The sequence below is a fragment of the Aspergillus tubingensis genome (assembly GCF_013340325.1).
Source record: "Aspergillus tubingensis WU-2223L DNA, scaffold_4, whole genome shotgun sequence".
Lineage (NCBI taxonomy): Eukaryota > Fungi > Ascomycota > Eurotiomycetes > Eurotiales > Aspergillaceae > Aspergillus > Aspergillus tubingensis.
Genome location: NW_023336278.1, coordinates 2,353,245 through 2,373,148, shown reverse-complemented (window position 1 = coordinate 2,373,148; position 19,904 = coordinate 2,353,245). Strand labels below are relative to the sequence as shown.

Below are 19,904 nucleotides of genomic sequence, written 5' to 3'. Positions count from 1 at the left end.
ATAGTTATCCTTAACTTTGGTGATCACCTCTCGGACAGTAGGGAGTATCATATTTCCTCGTTTGCGGGTTCCTTTCGTCCTGAGAGTGCGAATTACAGGAAGACGAGCATTCTACTCGTTGTGCAAACTGCCCGATGTTATTTTATATGCCCGCTTATGAGAAGTCCCGATTGCCTCATGGGCTCCAAACCACACGGGAAGAGAGAGTAAGAAGAAGGGGGGAAATGGTCCTTATCGGCCAAAATCAATAGGGATACTCAGGAGGGGAGGACAATAGCACAGGGAAGTAACAAGAAAATTATTCGGATGCGATATTTAGACGTAACTAATTATGCCACTTTATATATTTTATCATGAAAATCAGTCGTAGCCCGCGTGATCCACGTCCCATGATTATTGCTAGTCACACGTCGACTCGATTTGCCTCTCTGACCACTTCTGAAGTAGTTTCTCCGGTAATCTCGTTGTGTGCTTGTTTGCTAACATTCCCAAAAACCTCATCAATTTCCTCTAGCGTCCTGCCGGTCGTCTCGGGTACCAAGAAAAAGGCCCACGTTCCTGCAAGAACACAGCATGCCGCAAAGAAAACGTATGTGCCATAACCAATATTAGCCATCATTGCCGGAGTCACGATTCCAACAATGAAATTGGACAGCCAATTGACACAAGTTGATAACGCGACCCCTTTAGAACGAAGTGCATTTGGGAAGACCTCCGAGGGCAGGGCCCAGCCGAGAGGTGAGTATGTATTCCCGTAGACCAGAATGTACAGGAAGGCCATCGCCACGCAGGTCCAACCAGCCGATGGGTTAGCCCAATTGGGCCCATAAAGAGCCATTAGCACAGCAATGACGACATAGCAGGCTCCCATAAGGAAGCCTCCTAGTATAGCCAGGGGTCGCCGACCAACTTTGTCGATGGTGAAGAAACAGACTAAGACGGTGAGAAGCTGAAGCGAATTGAATACACCCGACAAAATCAAGGACATCTCGCCCTTCTGGCCGATTGAAGTGAAGAGCGTCGGCGCGTAGTATATGAAGGCATTTACACCTGAGAATTGTTGGAAAAATCCTACACCCACGCCGACTGCTGTCCTCTTCCAGGTCTGCGGCTTGAATAGATCCATCCATATCAGGGCCTCTCGCTTGATACCAGTCACTCCCGGGCGTTGTTGCTTTTCCATGAGTTTCTGGGCTCTAACCTCACTGATTATTGCGTTGAACTCGGCCTGGACGCTCTGATCGCTCAATGGAAGGCCGCGCAGCCGACTCAGACTCTTGAGACAATCCTCCGGCCGATCAACGAGCGCCAGCCACCGTGGTGAGTATGGGAAGAAATGTATACCGATTCCAACAAGAGTTGCGCTGACCATCTGCAAGCCAAAGGGCACACGGAATGAAGCTTCACTGTTTACCAATCTCATGCCGAACGTTATCCAATATGCTATGACTGACCCGGACACGAGGCAAATGGATTCGAGCACTAATAGAGTTCCTCGCAGGTTTGGTGGTGAAATTTCTGAGATGTAAAGTGGTGCGCCCTGGTATTGCCAGATATATTAGCAAGCTGTCTTGCATGGGACAGGAGATTCATCTCTACCATAGCCAGTGTACCAACCCCGATACCACCAATTGCTCTTCCAGCAACCAGCATGCCGTAACTTTGGGCCGAGGTTTGGATAATGGCCCCGATGTCAAAAATGATAACGACAACCGTCAGGGCCCACTTCCTGGAGACCTTGTCGGCAAGATAAGGCATGAAGATACAACCGACAAATGCCCCGAGGAGCAGCATGCCTGTCATGAACCCTTTACCAAATTCACTCTCCGCCTGCGGGATAGCCGCATGAAATTGTGGCATGACATTGATGACTGATATAACTCCCTGGTCATACCCAAAGCTGAAACCCCCAAGAGAAGCAAGGCAGGCGGCTCCAAGAACATACCCCGAGCTGAAAAGCCCTCTGACGCCATCCGGTCCATATGAAGGCATCATATCCAGCGCTTCAACACCAAGAGTGCCCCTCTCATCATGCTCCACCGTAGTATCATCCTCTTTCGACTTTTGATGCATTGGAAGAAACTTGCGCGAGTTATAGCGCTTGACCGTCTCTCCATGTATTTACCTGACTGAGGAGGCAGGACTGAGCACTTAAGTAGCCCGTGGGGTAGGGGATATCTGACTAGAGTTACCCCGGCCGGCTCTAAACACACCCCCCCAGACGGCGAAAAGGTATAAGCGCACCAATAACATCTGCTAGAGTGGCGTACAGGGATTACGAAAATTACACGCGCATCGGACATCTCTCTTGACCTGACCTCCGGTACTTACCATGATTATTAGTCCCGTATCGTGTCGGTCAGTCATTGGGCGAATAACGCACTTGCTCGTCTCTCTATAAGCCGGGTGGCCGGAGACGTATGGATTATACGCATTCTTTCTACAATGAAGTGCCTTGATGAGTTCTGCTAGATGGCTGTAAATACTATGATTTCCAGAGCCACATGTTCTCAGTCACCGAAGACACCGCTTGGAGTGTAGTGAGGAAAAGAGGCTTTTCAAAATTGGGCCATGTCAATAGCTTGTGTATCATATATCTATAGCTCTCAGATTGGTCTTGGTCAACGATTTCCATTGAATCAAATATCTGTTCGCCCCAGAGCTTCTTGATGCGACACCCCGGCTATATTCACGACCGAACAGCAACCAGGCTTGTCAACCCGGATACCAAATGACAGGTGGAATGAATCAGTAATGCACCACACGTTGGGCCTCTCATAAGACTAGTTCCAACAAAACCCTTTTGCTCGAAATTATAACTAACAGTCGCTCCTATAGTACATACGTCACGACATGCGGATTTAGGAATACGTAACCGTTGAGACCATTCTACGGCTTTTGCGGGGTCCCCACACGTCTTGAGGGCAGCATTGTTTCTGGGGAAGGCTGCCTGTGCAAGCCGGGATGCTCCGAGGTACCCCATCAAAGTCTTTGATTCGACCACCGGTCTCCACTCATCCGTTCATGTCTCTCCATGTCGGGGCCCGGGAAAGTTGTAACATGGCACGGAATCGGGTGACAGACATCGGACTTAATCACTGCAGAAAAGGGGTTCGGATATGCGCCCCGGTTCCAACCCTCTCGGCCGATTCACGTGATGTTAGGCCGTCAACGTAAGTATAGGCCTCGATGCCATTGTACATGGGGAACTGAGCTTATACTATATCCTTTTCAAGACCCCTGGTGGACCTTATCAGTTCCATCTCTGTCCCTTGAGCCGTTATGCAGTACAGACTTCTATTAGCAGGCGACAGAGCCGACTTTACCACGCTCGAATTCGACCAGAAGAGAGGAAAGTTGAGCATCCTTGCTAATTATGCATCTCCCTTCAATGCTTCCTGGGTCGAGCTATCGTCATCGCAAAGGGGCCTGGATCAACTTGTCGGCCTATCCGAGGGGGACGAGTCGGGTCTTTTGTATACCTTCGAGATAGATCACCTGAAAAAGGATTGCACAATTACCAGCCAGTTGCCAACTCTGGGAGCGCCTGGTCACTGTACGTAGAAACATCACTCGGTTTACCATACGGTTCTGATTAGTGACAATTTGGTCTTACTAGTCATCAAGTTGCGTGATAATACTGCACTAGCTCTTGGCACTGTTAGTCGACATCAGGTCCTCGTTTCGACACATCTACTAACATTTCACTCCATGTAGTATCTGGGAGGATCTGTTGCCCTCTATCCCATTTCCAGAACAGGCAATGGCAAGATACTGCTTCAAAATGTTCCGCGAGCGGAGATTCTACCGGAATTTCCCTATCAGTCGATTGGACACGGTCCTAACAAGGCCCGTCAGCAACAATGCCATGTGCATCAAATATTGGAAGACAGCCGAGGCATACTATACGCCCCGGATCTGGGATCCGATAGGGTTTGGATACTTCGGCGCGACGGCGTTCAGCATCTTGAAGTCTGTGGCTGGCTACAGTGCCCTCCCGCAACAGGCGCTCGACATGCCGTATTGACTCCCGATGGTATGTACTCTTAGCCCCAACACGGAGAACCCATGATCCGGAGCTAGCTGACCTTAATTGCTAGAGACGATAATGTACGTTATTGGAGAGCTCTCGCACACTGTCATCGCCTTCGATGTATCAGCTGCCCCTGCAGAGAGCATACCCCCGATTGATGGCTTCGCACCGAGTATAATCCCTCTGGAGGTTCACCCCGATCATCAAGGCATGATGGACTCTGCCGAAATCGGTCTTCATCCCTCCATCCCTAACGTTATCTATGTCAGCAATCGCTGGGAGAGGCACATAGCGCAGCGTGAACCATACCTCCGCAGTGTGCCTCGCGATCTACCGCCGGGAGATGCGATCGCTATTATCCTGCTCTCCGAGGACGGCAGGAAGGTCAACGACATCAAGCATGTACGAACAGGCGTTGATGTCATCCGTGGCATGCGGCTCAGTGACGACGGCAGGTATGTCGTTGTAGTCGGACAAGAAGGGGGTGGCGTGGAGGTCTATGGAATCAACGGGGAAAGGGGAGACAAGTGGACTTTGATGGCCGCCCTGAAGGAGGGGCTAGAAAACGGGATAAAGCATGCCATTTGGTTATAAGAGGGTATACATAGACCGTCGGGAGTCCATGGACACGTATACTTGACATTGAGTTGAATTTTTCATATTGCCTTTGTAGAATGGAAGGAAGAGCACTAGATGGCTCTAACCCCCCCACGGGGAGTGGCCTCCCCAGAAGAGATATATGTGAATTTAGCATTCAAATTTTCCTTCTCTAAATAACCTTAGGAGGTAGGGAGGGGCTATCCATGCCTTGAGTGAAGTGTTGTCATATGTCAATGTTAGGCTTTAAGTTGCTAAAATGTTGGATCAAAGGCTCTGCAACCTATTGTTTCATGTACATCAAGCTTTTTCAAGGCTATGAGTCTGATGAGTGGAAAAGAGCTAATATTCGAAAGGTAATTACGGTTGGGAATTCCAAAATAGACAAGAAAACATCCAAGCACATTCCTCACAATCAAATTAACATAATCTACTGGATGATCTTCATGTTCTGGGGACATCTCTAAAGCTAGCCGTTTCTCATGTTCAACGTCATACCAACGTTTCAAACAGATTTACTGCCTTTGGTAATGCCCGAGCATACAAGAGACAGCACATGGCGCTGCACCTGCTGCGCTGATCCTTCAACATTGATGGTAGTGACATCCCACTCGCTCTTCTGTGGCTCCTCCAGGGCTTGCAGCTGGGAACGCACCATATTGCTCTTCATGTAGTGGCCCTCTCGCAGATTCACACGTTGCAAAAGTGTCACCTCACTTACCTTAAGGTAAATAAAGTGAATTTTGATCTGCGACGAGCCGTACACAGCGATGCGCATGACCTCGCGGTACTTCTCTTTCAAGGCGGAACAGGAAACGATCACCGATTTTGGGGGATGAAAGTTGTTGCGTTGGCTAGGGGACAGGGCCTGAAGGGTGGCCTCGCGCAGAGCAATAAGCCAGTCCCAGCGATCTTCATCCGCAAGAGGTACTCCGTTCCTCATTTTATCTTTGTTGGATTCAGATTGGTACTGATGTGTGTCAAAAGTCAGCTTATTTGCCTATCCTGATTCAACGTCCATCCCTCATGTACAGTTTCCAACCTACGTCATCTCCTTCGAGGAACGGTACACCCAGCGAGTGTCGCAAATATTCACATATTGTTGTCTTCCCACACCCGGCAGGACCAGTAACAACCCAAATATGTTGCAACTGTGTATGGCTAGGGGAGTGTTCCTCCGGGAGCTCGCATGGGATCAAGGACGACTGGGCGTTCAGTGCGAGCGGCATGATTGGCACTCAATCGCATAGTTCAGATGTGTCAGTGACCCTTTCTTCGGTGTTGGTCCGTAGTATTGTATTTGACAAACAGTGAGTATAGACTTCCGGATGTCCCATCGGGTTTATTTTTGGCTTTTCGCCGCTTAGCGACCAGGGGTTATCCTAGCGGAATGGTGAGCCGGGCAAACTCCCCTTCAACCGAGGTCAAGATAATATGTCCGATGACGGGGTCCCACCAACACCAATTATCCCCGGTGCGTCACAACTCCGATCCTATGGCCTAGAGTAAATCTCCTGTCATCCTCATATACATCCCCGTTCCAGTTTGTTATGTCCGTTAGGCTGAAAACCATTTTTATTGGCCTCCCCTGCTGGACAACTGCTTGTACCATTGTACGTCTTCAGAGAACAACAGCAACATGGCTCCTCCCACTCACTTCAAGCTCAATACGGGCGCCTTCATTCCCGCTGTCGGCCTTGGTGAGTGGCATTGATTCTGATGACGTTGCTGCGACCTCAATAACATAGATGATATGCCCAGGAACCTGGAAATCCGAGCCAGGAGAGGTCGCAAAGGCAGTGGCCTTCGCCCTCAAAAATGGATACCGGCACATTGATGCGGCATTGTGAGTGAGCCCTGCTGTCCCTCTCATCATCGAGTGCTGGCTAACGAACAGAAGAATCTACGGTGAGCTCTTCTGTCTCGGTGGGCTATCTTCCCAACCCACAGTTATAATAACGCATAACTCAGGTAACGAAACCGAGGTCGGCCAGGGAATTAAGGATAGCGGCGTGCCCCGCAAGGACATATTCATCACCAGTAAGCTTTGGAACACACATCACCCAAATGTCAAGGAAGGTCTACAGAAGACCCTGGATAGCCTGGGCACCGATTATCTTGATCTTTACGTAAGTGCACTGTCATTTTGTATGCGGCCTAGCATCTGGTCTGACGAAGTATTCTATCAGCTTATTCATTGGCCCGTTCGGCTGGTTCCAGTGAGCAGTTCACATTCCCAGCATTCCGCCCCAGAGCCCTGCGCGACTAACCTTCTCCATGCAGAATGAGACGAGCGAGCTTCTGCCGGTAAACCCGGATGGCACCCGCTCGGTGGACCGATCGTGGGATCAGAATGAGACCTGGCGCCAGATGGAGGAGGTTTACAAAGCTGGTATGGTTAAGGCGATTGGGCTCGCCAACTGGTCCATTCCCTATTTGGAGGAGCTCCGCAAGATATGGACCGTTGTGCCGGCTGTAAACCAAGTTGAGCTGCATCCTTTCCTCCCTCAACATGAACTCCGAGAGTATTGCGACAAGCTTGGTATACTCCTCGAAGCATATTCCCCTCTAGGTTCTACCGGTGAGTAATTCATCTAGCTATTATTCTTGTGTCCCACAAAAGCCATGTGCAAATTACTAAGATGTCTTTTGCCAGGGGCTCCTATCATGTCAGATCCTGAGATCCAACAGATTGCGGACAAGAATGGGGTCTCCGCCGCCACGATCCTCATCAGCTACCACGTCAACAAAGGCGTGGTTGTTCTTCCGAAATCGGTGAGTGAGAAGCGCATTGCTAATAACAGAGAGGTTATATCACTGTCTAAAGAGGATCTGTATGTGCTGGACGGAATGGCGGCTGCGGGCAAGGCGAAACGCTTGAATACGCCGCTGTGGGGATTTGATCTGGGCTTCGCGGATTGGTACGGTCCGGTGAAGTTGCAGTAAAGCTCATATAGGTCTGTGTGATTATAGAAGGTTTCAATCCATGAAAACTGGGAAGTGAATGCTCAGTAGACTCTGTCACGAATTCTATAAACCTAGTATTCTTTTCCTATGAAGACCGCCATTCATGTGTAAGGCTATACTATATTTCCTAAATTCAGCAATGAATGTGCCACTATGGGGTGGACCGACCCGAGTCTAGCCTAATGACGAACCCTTGGCCTATACTATCCATAAATCTTGTTTTCTCCGATGGTTCCCCAGTTACACGTGAACCTTCGGTTTGTCCTTCTGGCCACATGTTTCACAAAGGCCACCAGGTTATAACGTGACTTTACTATTTCATCTTGGAATACATGCAGCAGATGAAACATTCATCAGAATTCATTATGGTTCCATAAAATGAGATCTTTGAAATGTTGTTATCGGAAAGGATGGATGTGTTGAACTCGGGTACTTAGGCTAGACAGGCCACGAGACGTACATTTTCCCTTCCCTTGAGGTGAGGTTAATTAAATTCTACACACGTAATAATCTTTAAAGCAAATAACCATACAGGCACTTCCAGGAAGCTATGTTTATTGCAGTTGTATTGTCTATGACGTCCTTGTGTGGAGAGAAACTAAGGTCTAGTCCTTGTATGGAGCCGGAGATATACCTTCCATCAGAGCCTTTATGCGCATAACAAGCAGTTTGGAATGGAAGCGGGTGTAGGGGAGATAGCCGACCATGAGCCAGAGGTTGGGCACTCCAGTCTCCCGGTACGCAGTTTTGAACTCGCCTTCCTCATCAATACCCCAGATGGGACCGCACTGGTCGGCGATCTTGTCACCTAGAGTGGCACGGATCGAGTCAATGGTGTTGGAGAAGCCAGTTGCGAAGACAATCAGGTCGAATTGGCGCTCACGCCCATCGTTGAGGATTACCTTGTCCTCCGTGAACCGCTCAATGTATCCTGGCTCCACCTTGATCTTGCCATTGATAATGTGCTCACACGCACCGGCATCGAAATAGAAGCCACCGTTGCGGGTCTGGCCGAGGGTGGAACCGCCCGTGCTGCGCTGACCACGCCAGGTACGGAGACCACGAGCATGGAGTGCATCCAGAAGAGGCCGGTCAAGGTCTTCCAACACCTTAGCATTGCGCCTGGCGAGTTCTTCTCCGGGCCCAGTAGGGGTGGCAAAGAAAAGACGGTCTTGTTCCTCATGGCTAGGCCGGTTGCCTTCGGCGTCAGGACCATAGTTACCGATTGTGCGCGGGACGGAATGGGTCAGAGACATGATGTAGGTTGGGGACCGCTGAAGAAGTGTAACATCGATGCCCCGGCGCGAACAATCGAAGGCCGTATCGAAGCCAGAGGATGAGGTACCAACGACACAGACCTTCTTACCCACAAACTCACGCGCACTGTCGTGGGCCGTTGAGTGGCGGATAACACCACCCTTAAAATCGGCCATCCCGGGAATATCCGGAGTCATGGGAACGCCGCAAAGGGAGGTAGCCATGATGACCTGCTTGGGGTACAGTTGTCTGGTTTCGTGGCCTTCTTTGTTAATCACGACCGTCCAGTTATGCTGGTCGTCTTGCTCTGCCTTCACGACCTCCGATTTGGTCCAAACATTTAACTCCAATGCCTCCGCATACCACTTCATGTACATTCCTTGCTTCTGAGCGGGTGTGTACGTGGGCCAAAGCTTGGGGTATGGAAAGTAAGGCAAATCATCAGCCCAGTGGGGGAAGTGAAGCGATAGGTACTCATAACGCTTCTTCCAGACATCGCCGATCTCTTCGCTGCGCTCAATGATGAGGCTATCCATACCAAGTGCCTTACATCTGGCAGCTAGCGCGAGACCACTATTTAAGAGATAAAAGAGTCAGTCTTAATGAAACGAGATATGGAAGAAACAGACTAACTTCTGGCCTCCACCAATGATCAGGATCTCGGGGTTGGCAGCGTCGATTTCCGCAGCTCTTTGCTTCTCCCAGCTGACGGGACCCGTCATATGCCCGTCGGAAGGAGGAACTTCGGGAAATTGTTTCAGCTTCTCTGCAACCGTGTGCATTGTGTAAATCTTCCACCCCTCCTGAGTGAAGACCGCATTGATAACGGCTGAAGAAAGCACGACTTCAGTCTCAAAGGACACGACGAATTGCAGCTGAGCAAAGTCCGGATAGGGCCGGGAAATAGTCGGAGCCGGGGTGAGGAATTTGAAGTTGATGGCTTTCGTTTTAGGGAAAAGGTCCGTGGCAGCCTTGAAGATTGCCGGGTGAAAATTGAAAGTGCGGTAATCCCAGGTGAAGGTCAACTTGTCCCGCCAAACTCCTGTATGAGAAGGACATGTTAAGGGATGCCTGCACGGGCTCGTAAAAGTAAAGCTCACCATATGGAAGGAACATCTCAGCAAATGCCTGAGCATCCCCAGCTCCCATGGTCTGCGACAGCCGCGCCACGATGTCTTCGGCTTCCCTTTGAGCATCGCAGTCCGTGGGAACCTCGATCCCCAAAACATCTGAACTTGGCAAGACATGATTATATTTGAAGTCGTACATAAAGTTGTCGTCGACCGGAGGCTTTGACGGATGGCATTCCAGCTCCTTAACCACGGCTTTGGCCTTGATATCGGTCATGTTGGCTTTGCTGCTGCCCAGGACAGGATCATGCATGGTGATAGCCATTGCGATCGAAGTAAAGAGAACCTTGGAGATGTACCAGACGCTGACAAGTTAAGCATCCTTTCCATATTTCTCTACATGTCGCTGCAGTTACTCTCGTGCCCTTTTTCAATAGACAGCTCTGCTGCATGCTTCCATCCAGGTGACCGGAGATAAACGGGTGATTGGGGCGTCGGATATAGTGCTGGTCACATGACCGGACATAATCAAGCCCGTCCACCCGATGCCGACGACATTTGCCTGTGTCTCTGGATGAATTGACTCCGGGCGCACTCTTTGTCCCATCCACTCCAATCTCCTCCATCATATCGTCCGATGCCCATGGCATGATGGTCAAACAGTCAGGATCGCGCCTCTCCCACGCATCGGGCAGAGGCGCTGGTTCTCCGCGCCGGAATAACGAGGCCGGGGACACGCAGGGGCCGCCCAAAAAACAAAGGAGACAACGGCCCTCTCTCAGCTGCGCAGGTTGGTGCCAACCAATCCCTGCAGTATGGGCTGCTTCAGAAGCGGTCACGCAATGGCTAACGCTAGGGCTGTCAGAATGCCGCCGGCTGAAAATGAAATGCGACCGGCAGGGTCAGTAAACAAGCTAACCTGGCGTCTGGAGTGTTTCTCCCGGCTGAAAGAAGATTGCAGTGCCATGCTCCAACTGTGTCCGTCGACGCCGGGCCCCGTTCTGTAATCCGGGGATAACCGACCAAACACCGTCACGGTCTGTGTTTCTCTCGTTATCCCTGCGTTCATGTCTGTCACCAGCTGAGTCAGTATCATAGCAGGGAGTCTGAGGTGCACCAAAGACCGCGCCAGGCTGCCGGGCATGATCAGCCCTCGCAATCCCCGGACGGAATTACTCGCCTTTCACCTGTGACCCATGAATCTGGCCCTCACCACAAACAAAGATGGGAATTGCTACCCCAACATGATTTCTCCCAGCATCACAATCATGGCCAAGCTATCGTCGCTGCGCAGGGCTCCGCGGACGATCCGGGTCGGAACCTGCCGCCGCAGCATAGCGGCAGACGGGATGAACAGCTCGCCCTCCTCGCCCATGTGCTACAGTCAGACTCCTTACAGAACTCTCCTTCGGTGCTCACAAGCCGAAATCCTCTGGCTGGCCACGGTGATTCAGGCAAGGATAGTGGCCTCCATAACTCCGCCGCACAGCCTCTCGGGGTGGGTGAACAGAGCGGCTCCTACGGCACATTGATGTTGGGCAAAGGAGGTCGGTCAAAATACTTGGGACCGACTGCGGGCAGTGAATGGTTGAAAGAAGTACGTCTCCTTGCTGGAACGGCACTCAGTCCGCTAAGAGTATAAATGGTAGTCCGAAACACAAGACATATCAGACAGTCCGCCGGTTACTCGCGCTCCTTCTCCCAAAATAATCCAAGAACCGATTCGATCTCAGCCTGGTCGGTTAACTCCCGGTACTGCTCCCATCGCCTTTCCTTTCAACGTTGCAGCCTCTCATATCAGTACTCGCGAACTGCTCTCCCGCCTGCCGCCAAGAGAGGAGGCGGAGACATTGGTTGCGTCGTACTATCGCTACTGTGCTTGGCAGTGAGTGTCGGAGACCCAGTACGAAAGATGGCCCTGACAAAGGTTTAGTCATGATGTGGCTCCCAGAGCCACTTTCGATAAGACATTTGACCGAGTCTACGCAAATTCAAGTGGAATGTCTTTATCCCCACAAGTCAATCCACAGGAGATTGCACTCGTTTTTATCATCCTGGCTCAAGGCACCTTGTTCAATATTGAGATGCCCAACTACGATCCATCTACCGAAGACTGGCTACACCTCTCGGAGCTGGCTCTGGTCAAAGGACGCTTCCTCTCAAATAACATGGTAGCCGGTCTCCAGACCTTAGTAAGTCTTCATTTAATCGCGCCCGATCAGCTACTAACATTTGCTAGCATTTGATGGCGCATCTGCATTTGTATAGGAACCCCTTTGTTGCGTAATTTCTTCAGGCTAACAATTGGGGTAGACAACTGGATAAAGGCGGAAGAGGTGACAATTCCTGGCCTCTGTGGGGACTGGTCATGCGATTAGTCCAAGCGGTAAGCATGGCTCCTTGATGTGACGACAGCATCTAATGGGTCCATCTGTAGATGGGTATGCACCGGGACGGTGCCCGCTGGAACCTCTCTCAAGATGTGATTGAGGAAAGACGCAAGGTCTTCTGGGAGCTGAATGCTGCCGATATCTTTCAGGCTCATTGCTTTTCGAGGCCGTATGGATACCGCCTGTAGGCTTATTGCAGTTCTGATGTCGGTCAGGTGCGCGATTAATCCTGAGCATTGCGACGTCGAATTCCCTGCCGAGCCGCTCCATGTAAGCCCGGAGAAGAGCTATTCGAGACTACGATTCGAGCTATCTCAGCTTTCTTCCGAGTGTGTACTTCATTTTTACCCAACCCTGCTTTGTTTGTTATTGCTTCGGGGCTAATGAAGCTGAAGAATTCTCCATATGGCCATGAAAGTACGGAAACCACCGTACTCTGCTGTCACCGATCTAGACATTAGACTGTATGTCCTCCTGTTCGACAATTGCAATATGTTCGCATGCTAACCCTACCGAGGGCGGACTTTGAGCGCAACCTTCCCTTCTCCCTTCGTTGTCGAGCAGCGTTCCTGTCCATGCCCTCTCGGTATCCCCACGTCCAGGCGGCAATCGAAGCATCACCAGAACCATCACGGAGGTCAATGACCATATCCTTCCAAGTTTGTCTGCCCATCCCGTCCATTCGTGCGTCTGCTGATCGAATCAGCAAAGTAATCTTGCACTTAACATATCGGAGACGATAATCAACCTACATCGGCCTTATTATGCCAAGGCGCTCTACGACATCAACGAACATACAAAATCTATATATGCGCCCTCATTTCTCACAGTAATCGAGCGTTGCGGAGTAAGGCCATCCTTTAGGCTGTCCAATCATGATCTCTGCTTAACATTGGTAGATTATCATTGCTATTGTTGACGACATTCATACCCGCTTTCCTGCGGTCAGCACCAGACAATGGAATTTCTGGGTAGGAGAATCCATTTCCTTTGTGAATGAGAGACCATAATATCTGATGGTGTATGGCACAATAGTATCATGTGTTTGGTTCGGCTCTCTGCTTAGGGACGTTGGTGTTGCGCGATCCCAAGAATTCAATGGCTACTTTTGCTCTTACGCAGGTTGATGCCGCGATCAATCTATTCACTTCTTTGGTTCAGCACGGCGCCAACACTCCGAGATACTGCCGTAATCTGCAGTGGCTTTCGAAATTGCGCGCTCGGGCATCGTCCAAAATTGCCACAGCGTCTACCGCCGCCCAACAGGCCGACTCGCAGCGAGACCAGGGCGATCCGGACAGGCAGGAAATTAGTCGAGAAGACAGAGAGGATAGTGAGGATGTCGAGCTGCTCGGTTGGCGGACCAGATTGATTGAACGGGCTGGTCAAGGTCGTCCGACTATCCGCACTATTCAGCTTGCTGAGACGCCGACCGATTCTCATGAGAGCTTTGATGTCTCAAACGCATCGCCGCATGGGCATATTCACAGAGCCCCTCAAGGTGAGCTGGGAATTGGAGATAATATCATGATCCCAGGCTCATCCCTTCCTATGGTGACCCCCGACTCGACAAACGAACTTGTGAGCATCATTATCCCAGCGTACGCCCATTGTTCGAACTGACACATACCACACAGTTACAAGACTTTTGGGATCCAATGCTGCTGCAGGATATATTGGGAGGCATTCCAGTGGAGTAGGCAGATATGATGATGATTTCGGAGCCGAGTCTCTCTAACTTTCCTCCGTCGGGAGGCCGGACACACTACAACCATTTGGCATACTCTAGTAGTGGAGTCAAATTTCGTTCCAAATAAATATGTTCTTAACAAGTGTGGTACGATGTTCGTATTGTCTTGACTTACCATGATAAAAAAAAGGTATCCTTTAGGCAGTATCATTTTTCAAAGCTTCAGAAATTACATCCAAAGGCCTTTAAACATCCCGATGCCGCCACTCAGGGTTCTGCTACACACCTATAGGTTTGTTCACAAGACCAGAAGCTTATGCACCCCTTCAACTATAAGTCCATCTTAAAATTTGCTGGGATGTTAGGTCTACTCTAACTTTAAATTGCGAAATGTCCCGTCTACGAAGGCCTCGTGGTAACCTTTGAAAGGCTGCCAATGCAAGGAAGGATGCATATGTATCACACCTACAGTTCTGTCTATGGGCTTTGATGGCCAGCAGAAGTAAGACTTGCACAAACATGACCAAGGAGACTATTAGTCTATTTTACCGACTGGGTTTATATGTAAAATACTAGGCCTTGTCCTTCGCAACTTCCATGATAGGCAGACCATTGTCGTCAAAGTATACCGGTACGCCATTACGGAACGAGTACTGTAGAGCGGTGGCAATCTTAGCCGCCTCATAGGCATCCTCGGGGGCGCAAGTGAGAGGCTCGCCGTCAAGAACCGCGGCCGCAAACTCTTCCAAGTCTTTGATGAACGATTTATCGTAGAGGACGAAAGCATCTGGGGTTGTAGCCGTACGCACACCATGCGAATCACGAATCTCAACACGATTGATAGTGGAGTTTGCATTGATGACCGAGTGGGCCTTAGTCCCGCACACGCGAGTCATCCCCTCGAAGCCGTTGGTGAGAGTGCGGCCTAAGTGGAAGGTGAGGATCTTGCCGTTGGCGAATTCTACCAGACCCCATCCGTTGTCGCAGTCGCCATACTTAGCAAGCTCGCCATACACAGCCTGTTGCCCCATGGCAATGACTCTGTTGACCTGTTTCTTGGGGTTGGTGAGGCCCGACTTGACATCCAGGTAGTATCTACCAATGTCGATCTGTGCGGTGTGAGCAACTGAGCCCTGCAGGAACTAAGTAATAATGGAAATATGACTAACATCGTGGACCCCCATATCAACAAATATACCTCCAGACTGCTCGGAAAATTTCACAAAGAAGCCTATGTAAGACGGTTAGAGCTCACTAGACTGTCGGTGATTGTTTGAAAGAAAGCTCACCTGTAGGATCCTGCTGGTCAATGCAAGAGCTCTCGACCGCGTGGATATCACCGAGTGATCCATCCATGACCATCTGCTTCGCCTGACGATACGAATCATCATCTGTTCTGGATTAGTCGATAGGCCTTCACGTTTAGCACGGAAATTAAAAGGCTTGACTCACACCGTCGACAGAAGGGCACCAAGAACTTAAGATGAGGCTTGGAAGCGGCTTTGGCGACGACCTCCTCAGTAGTGATGACATCTACCGAGATGGGCTTCTCACACATCACATGCTGATCGCAGGTTAGACGTCGATTTCACATGAGTAAACAGTTGCTTGTAAGCTCACCAGGCCTAAATCAAGTGCTTTGAGGATTAACGGGGCATGGGTAGCAGTGGCCGTTGAAATTAAGACAGCCTCGGCACCGCTATTCTTCATGCAGTCCTCCGGGTCATCGAAGAACATGACTGACGAAGGCAAATTTGTCGCTGCCCACTCATCTGCCCCGGGTTTTGTATCGCAGGCAGCGACAAGCTCAATGCGAGGTTGCTGGAAGGCCAGAATTCGGGCGCGAATGGCACCCAGACGGCCTAGGCCGATCAGAGCGATCTTCATGCGAGGTTGGCCGGTCATGGTGAAAGGAATAAAAGTTTTTATTGATGCTTGTAGAATATAAAGACTCCGAAACAGCTTGCTCTTATTTCGTCTCTTTATTTATTATTATTATCGGGCGCAATTCTATTTCAGACATGATTGAGGGGTCTTGGTTAGGATCCGATGTATGCGTTCACAGTTCAGTCAATGTCCGACGGCCGATGCTTCCGCCCGATCTGCTTAAGTCCGACACTTGTTACTTGACCGGATCGGACGAAATTTCTAGAGGTAAAACATTCAGTGAGCTACTCCAATGCTGCTCCTGCCACTATCCAAGACATTTTACTTTTTAACCTCGGGGATTGGTCCTCTTTCGGACGAGGTGGAAGATGTTTTGGCCTCATAATTAATATCCTTATGACATTAATTATAAACTGCACATGAATGGGAGGGCAAAAGTCTTTATGACCTTATGTGTTTTCTAGACATTCTAGTACTGCTGTTGATTGGTCTCCGTTGAAGTACCGTCCTGACCAGACCATGCGCTGTAAAATAAACCATTTCATTTTATCCTCCGACACTACTAATAGGCATACATGGTGGATAGTATATAAAATTGTTGGGCCAGGTCTACTACATAGCAATATGACCGGGTAGTAGTCCTATTTGAATTCATCTGATCAGTGAAATAGTACTGTCATACTCGGTTAGCATAATTATAGCGTAGATTTCATAGGAAGGGCCTTGTCGCGTTTGATTTGCAAAAGCCTGAGGCATGTGAATCAGGCCTTAAGGCAGGGATTCATGCCTGGCCTATTTAGGCCGAAGCGGTAAGGATTCTGCCGTTTCATCTGATTCCTCAATTGGTAGGCGGACTGCCTGTCCATGATGAACACTACTGACACTGCGACTCAGTATGAATACCTGATAGTGCTGTTCATAATTGATGAATGGGCCAATTCCGTGTCGATAAGGACTGCTGTCTATTTTGGGTCATGGGTGGTTGCATCAGAAACTCCATCCTGACCGCGGTGGCTAACGGCTTCGTTTTATCCCATCTGTGGCAGTCACTGAGCGCTCAGCAGATGCAGCCAGTATTCCACTCGATAGAGGCCCTTTGCCGTCTTCCAGCTTCAGTATGTGGCCTCATTGTTTTGGTGGCAGAAGGATCAGATCATTCCTCTGCGTACTTGGCAGTGATGATAGTGGGGTGCGATTGACAAGGTACTAGATTGTAAGGTGCACCAGTCAATGAGCGGGAGGCTGCGTTCTCTTTGTGTTTGTGCGTCGCACTACAAACAACCAGCTTACCGATAATGGTATACGAACAGGGATCATCACTATTTAGTGCAGTGCGCAGCAATAAGACCTAATTTCCCGAAATCCATTCCAAGGCCTCCCTTCCCCGTTCCTATTTTCCCCTTCCATCTCTTATCCTCGGGAGTAGTGCTGTGCTCCTTCTTTTGCTCCACCACCATAGTCTTCAGCCTTGGGAAAACCTTTGAGACTCCCCTCACTAGCAAACTTTCTAGCAATATTGACTCGTATCTTCGAGGCTAATACTACTGTACTTGCCCACCATGGCAAGCATGAAACTCAATGGAGGGGTCGCCCTTGTGACTGGGGTGAGTTCCTCCCATCCCATCTTGCGCACATAATCCCCGTGTACCTTGAAGCATTCGAGACAGCAGCACAATATGATTAATCCTAACTATGTTTTGACCTACTAGGCATCGTCCGGCATTGGCAAAGACGTTTGCTTTTCGCTCGCCGAAGCTGGCGTCGAGTCAATTGTGCTCGCCGATCTGAACCTCCCTGACGAGGCCATTCTGAAGGAGTGTCAAAAATTCTCCTCTCGCCCTAGCTTTCGTGCCATTGCTGTCGTCGTCGATGTCATCGATGAAGCCAGTGTTAACGATATGGTTCAATGCGCTGTTGCCGACTTTGGTCGAATTGACTACTGCGTCCATTCCGCGGGCATTTCGACCAAGCGTTCACCCACCTCCGATCTAAACGTGGAGGCTTTTGACAAGGTAATGACAACCAACTCCCGCGGATCGATGATGGTGCTGCGGGCTGTCACCCACGCCATGGCACGCCAAGAGCCTCGTTCGTACACCAGCACACGCAGCAACACGACACGCAGTCTGGGCCGCGGGTCAATCGTCGTCATCGCATCGATCAACGGCATGATATCAGCAGCTGGCATGATGCCATACACAGCGTCCAAGCACGCGACCATTGGGATCGCCAAGACCGCCGCCGTGGACAACTTTGGAAACCAGATCCGTGTAAACATTGTCTGTCCGTCGTGGACTGATACGCCAATGATGCAGAGGGGCATTGAATATTTTCCTGCGCTGGGCCCAGCAATTCAGAAGCTGTGCCCACTCGGCAGGACCGCCATGGTGGAAGAGGTGTCCGATGCGGTTGTCTTTCTGTCTAGCCCCGCTGCTTCGTTTATCAATGGAGAGTCCTTGGTGATCGACGCGGGTTTTACTCTGACGGGATTCCGGCTAGCTCAATAGATGCTATCATGTCGTTCAGTAAAGGTCATGTAATCAGAACACCACAGACTTAATGAAGGGGGTCCTCCGGGCCTATCGAAATGTAATCCTCTGGTCCAGTTCCTTCACCCTTTTATTATCGGATGAGCGTGTGTTGTATTTGCAGATAAGATTCATAGGCTAGGAACATATGACAGGAACATATGACCAGCATTGCCTCTATTGTCTGGCTCTTGGAGCGTTACTTAGTCGTCTCCAATAGTATGCTCAGTATCTGTAAACCTCGCCGGTTCCCTGCGACTTCGGTCCACTCGCAAATCAAAAACATCCAACCGTTGATAACCACCCACAACATCGTGATATTGCTTTCCTTCAACGCAAAGCTCCAAATCCAAGTCCGCATACAATATTGCTTCTTCCATCTGCAGAAACTCCCGTGTCTGCTGCTCCTGCGTCGACTCCATCACCGTAAATCCCTGAACCGGCGATCCCGTGGGATCGAGGAACATGGTGACGCCGCGCGGTGAGAGCTCCAAGGTCCAGCGAATCCGCGCGGCGTCACTGGCTCCAGCGACAATGGTATCAATGGCGGGTTTATCGAGGTATCCACTACACATCACACCAAAGCACTTGGCCTCGAAGCAATGGGCAGCAGCGCGCAGACGGTTGGCCAGGACATTGTTGTAGTTCGACCCAGCGGTAGTAGCAGAAGCGTCCCCGGTACTGCCTGCCGCCTCGGAAGGGGCATCCAACATTCGGGTAGGCCAGATGCATGGCCACGACGAGATATGAATCTGCTCCCGTTGTGTCATAAGAGTGTATCGTGCCAGCGGGTTCGTGTTCTCTCCGCAGATGAGCCCGCCGATATTGCCGTACGGGGTATTAGCGACTCGTAGTCCGTGCCCATCACCGGGACTCCAGGTCAATTTCTCGAAGAAAGTTGGCATCAGCTTGCGGTGATGCACGGCGATGGAGCCAGTGCTGTCGATGATGAGGTTCGAGTTGTAGAGACAGGCAGTGCTGGTCAGGCTGCGCTCCGAAATGCCGATGCTCACTACAGTGTTGGTCTCACGAGCGGCAGTCCGCAGCGCAGCAACCTCTTCACCATCGATGGCAATAGAATTCGCCACCAGACGGGAGAACAGATGGTGATTATCTGTGGGTGGACGCAGCGCACTCCAGAGGGGAAAAGCCGCAATGTAGGACTCGGGGAAGACAACTACGTGGGCGGCATTGCGTGCCGCTTGATGGATGAGGGAGACGGCTTTGCTCGTGGTTTTCGACGCGGACAGAAAGTGAGGCGCGACGTGGCAGGCTGCTACTCTGGTGATGACCATAATGAAGAAGAGTTTACTCTCTGTGGCGACTTACAACAGCACGGTGGTCTTTACATCCAGCAAATTGGCGCAGTTGAGAGTCGCGGATGTTATCAGTGAGGGGGCTGGTTGATAAGGCCATGGCGGGAAATCCGCCCGGCCCGCTTGTCGCTCCACTTTCGGGTAATCCCAGGATCAGGCTTCTTGGTGC

The 19,904-nt window shown here is 50.4% G+C and overlaps 9 protein-coding genes across 9 annotated transcripts; 4 read left to right on the top strand and 5 right to left on the bottom strand.

Annotated features, from left to right (window-relative positions):
* Window positions 1-403: 403 nt before the first annotated feature.
* AtWU_03335 (sugar porter family MFS transporter) lies at window positions 404-2,073 on the bottom strand (the record flags this gene model as incomplete). The annotated part of the gene is made up of 2 exons (XM_035498448.1): window positions 404-1,540; window positions 1,600-2,073. 2 exons carry the CDS (start codon window positions 2,071-2,073, stop codon window positions 404-406), a joined length of 1,611 nt encoding a protein of 536 aa, XP_035354341.1.
* A 1,209-nt stretch (window positions 2,074-3,282) lies between these two features.
* On the top strand, window positions 3,283-4,627 carry AtWU_03334 (putative isomerase YbhE; the record flags this gene model as incomplete). Its single annotated transcript, XM_035498447.1, has 4 exons — window positions 3,283-3,556; window positions 3,620-3,660; window positions 3,718-4,036; window positions 4,101-4,627. 4 exons carry the CDS (start codon window positions 3,283-3,285, stop codon window positions 4,625-4,627), a joined length of 1,161 nt encoding a protein of 386 aa, XP_035354340.1.
* A 508-nt stretch (window positions 4,628-5,135) lies between these two features.
* Window positions 5,136-5,859, bottom strand: AtWU_03333 (gluconokinase; the record flags this gene model as incomplete). The annotated part of the gene is made up of 2 exons (XM_035498446.1): window positions 5,136-5,600; window positions 5,677-5,859. 2 exons carry the CDS (start codon window positions 5,857-5,859, stop codon window positions 5,136-5,138), a joined length of 648 nt encoding a protein of 215 aa, XP_035354339.1.
* Window positions 5,860-6,269: 410 nt separating this feature from the next.
* Window positions 6,270-7,576, top strand: AtWU_03332 (putative glycerol dehydrogenase (GCY1); the record flags this gene model as incomplete). Its single annotated transcript, XM_035498445.1, has 7 exons — window positions 6,270-6,330; window positions 6,392-6,476; window positions 6,531-6,538; window positions 6,602-6,759; window positions 6,820-6,849; window positions 6,914-7,211; window positions 7,287-7,576. The coding sequence occupies 7 exons, from the start codon at window positions 6,270-6,272 to the stop codon at window positions 7,574-7,576; spliced, it is 930 nt and encodes a 309-aa protein (XP_035354338.1).
* Window positions 7,577-8,202: 626 nt separating this feature from the next.
* Window positions 8,203-10,249, bottom strand: AtWU_03331 (flavin-containing monooxygenase; the record flags this gene model as incomplete). The annotated part of the gene is made up of 3 exons (XM_035498444.1): window positions 8,203-9,427; window positions 9,488-9,896; window positions 9,955-10,249. The coding sequence occupies 3 exons, from the start codon at window positions 10,247-10,249 to the stop codon at window positions 8,203-8,205; spliced, it is 1,929 nt and encodes a 642-aa protein (XP_035354337.1).
* A 326-nt stretch (window positions 10,250-10,575) lies between these two features.
* AtWU_03330 (putative transcriptional regulatory protein C1F7.11c) lies at window positions 10,576-14,014 on the top strand (the record flags this gene model as incomplete). Its single annotated transcript, XM_035498443.1, has 16 exons — window positions 10,576-10,714; window positions 10,790-10,825; window positions 10,886-10,961; window positions 11,023-11,521; window positions 11,574-11,809; window positions 11,858-12,116; window positions 12,164-12,186; window positions 12,238-12,310; window positions 12,362-12,483; window positions 12,530-12,643; window positions 12,710-12,778; window positions 12,832-12,973; window positions 13,021-13,161; window positions 13,214-13,285; window positions 13,350-13,895; window positions 13,952-14,014. 16 exons carry the CDS (start codon window positions 10,576-10,578, stop codon window positions 14,012-14,014), a joined length of 2,610 nt encoding a protein of 869 aa, XP_035354336.1.
* Window positions 14,015-14,576: 562 nt separating this feature from the next.
* On the bottom strand, window positions 14,577-15,909 carry AtWU_03329 (putative NAD binding Rossmann fold oxidoreductase; the record flags this gene model as incomplete). The annotated part of the gene is made up of 5 exons (XM_035498442.1): window positions 14,577-15,113; window positions 15,174-15,235; window positions 15,294-15,395; window positions 15,457-15,568; window positions 15,625-15,909. 5 exons carry the CDS (start codon window positions 15,907-15,909, stop codon window positions 14,577-14,579), a joined length of 1,098 nt encoding a protein of 365 aa, XP_035354335.1.
* A 1,541-nt stretch (window positions 15,910-17,450) lies between these two features.
* On the top strand, window positions 17,451-18,398 carry AtWU_03328 (SDR family NAD(P)-dependent oxidoreductase; the record flags this gene model as incomplete). Its single annotated transcript, XM_035498441.1, has 2 exons — window positions 17,451-17,495; window positions 17,601-18,398. The coding sequence occupies 2 exons, from the start codon at window positions 17,451-17,453 to the stop codon at window positions 18,396-18,398; spliced, it is 843 nt and encodes a 280-aa protein (XP_035354334.1).
* A 224-nt stretch (window positions 18,399-18,622) lies between these two features.
* Window positions 18,623-19,714, bottom strand: AtWU_03327 (carbon-nitrogen hydrolase family protein; the record flags this gene model as incomplete). The annotated part of the gene is made up of 1 exon (XM_035498440.1): window positions 18,623-19,714. One exon carries the CDS (start codon window positions 19,712-19,714, stop codon window positions 18,623-18,625), a length of 1,092 nt encoding a protein of 363 aa, XP_035354333.1.
* Window positions 19,715-19,904: the final 190 nt, after the last annotated feature.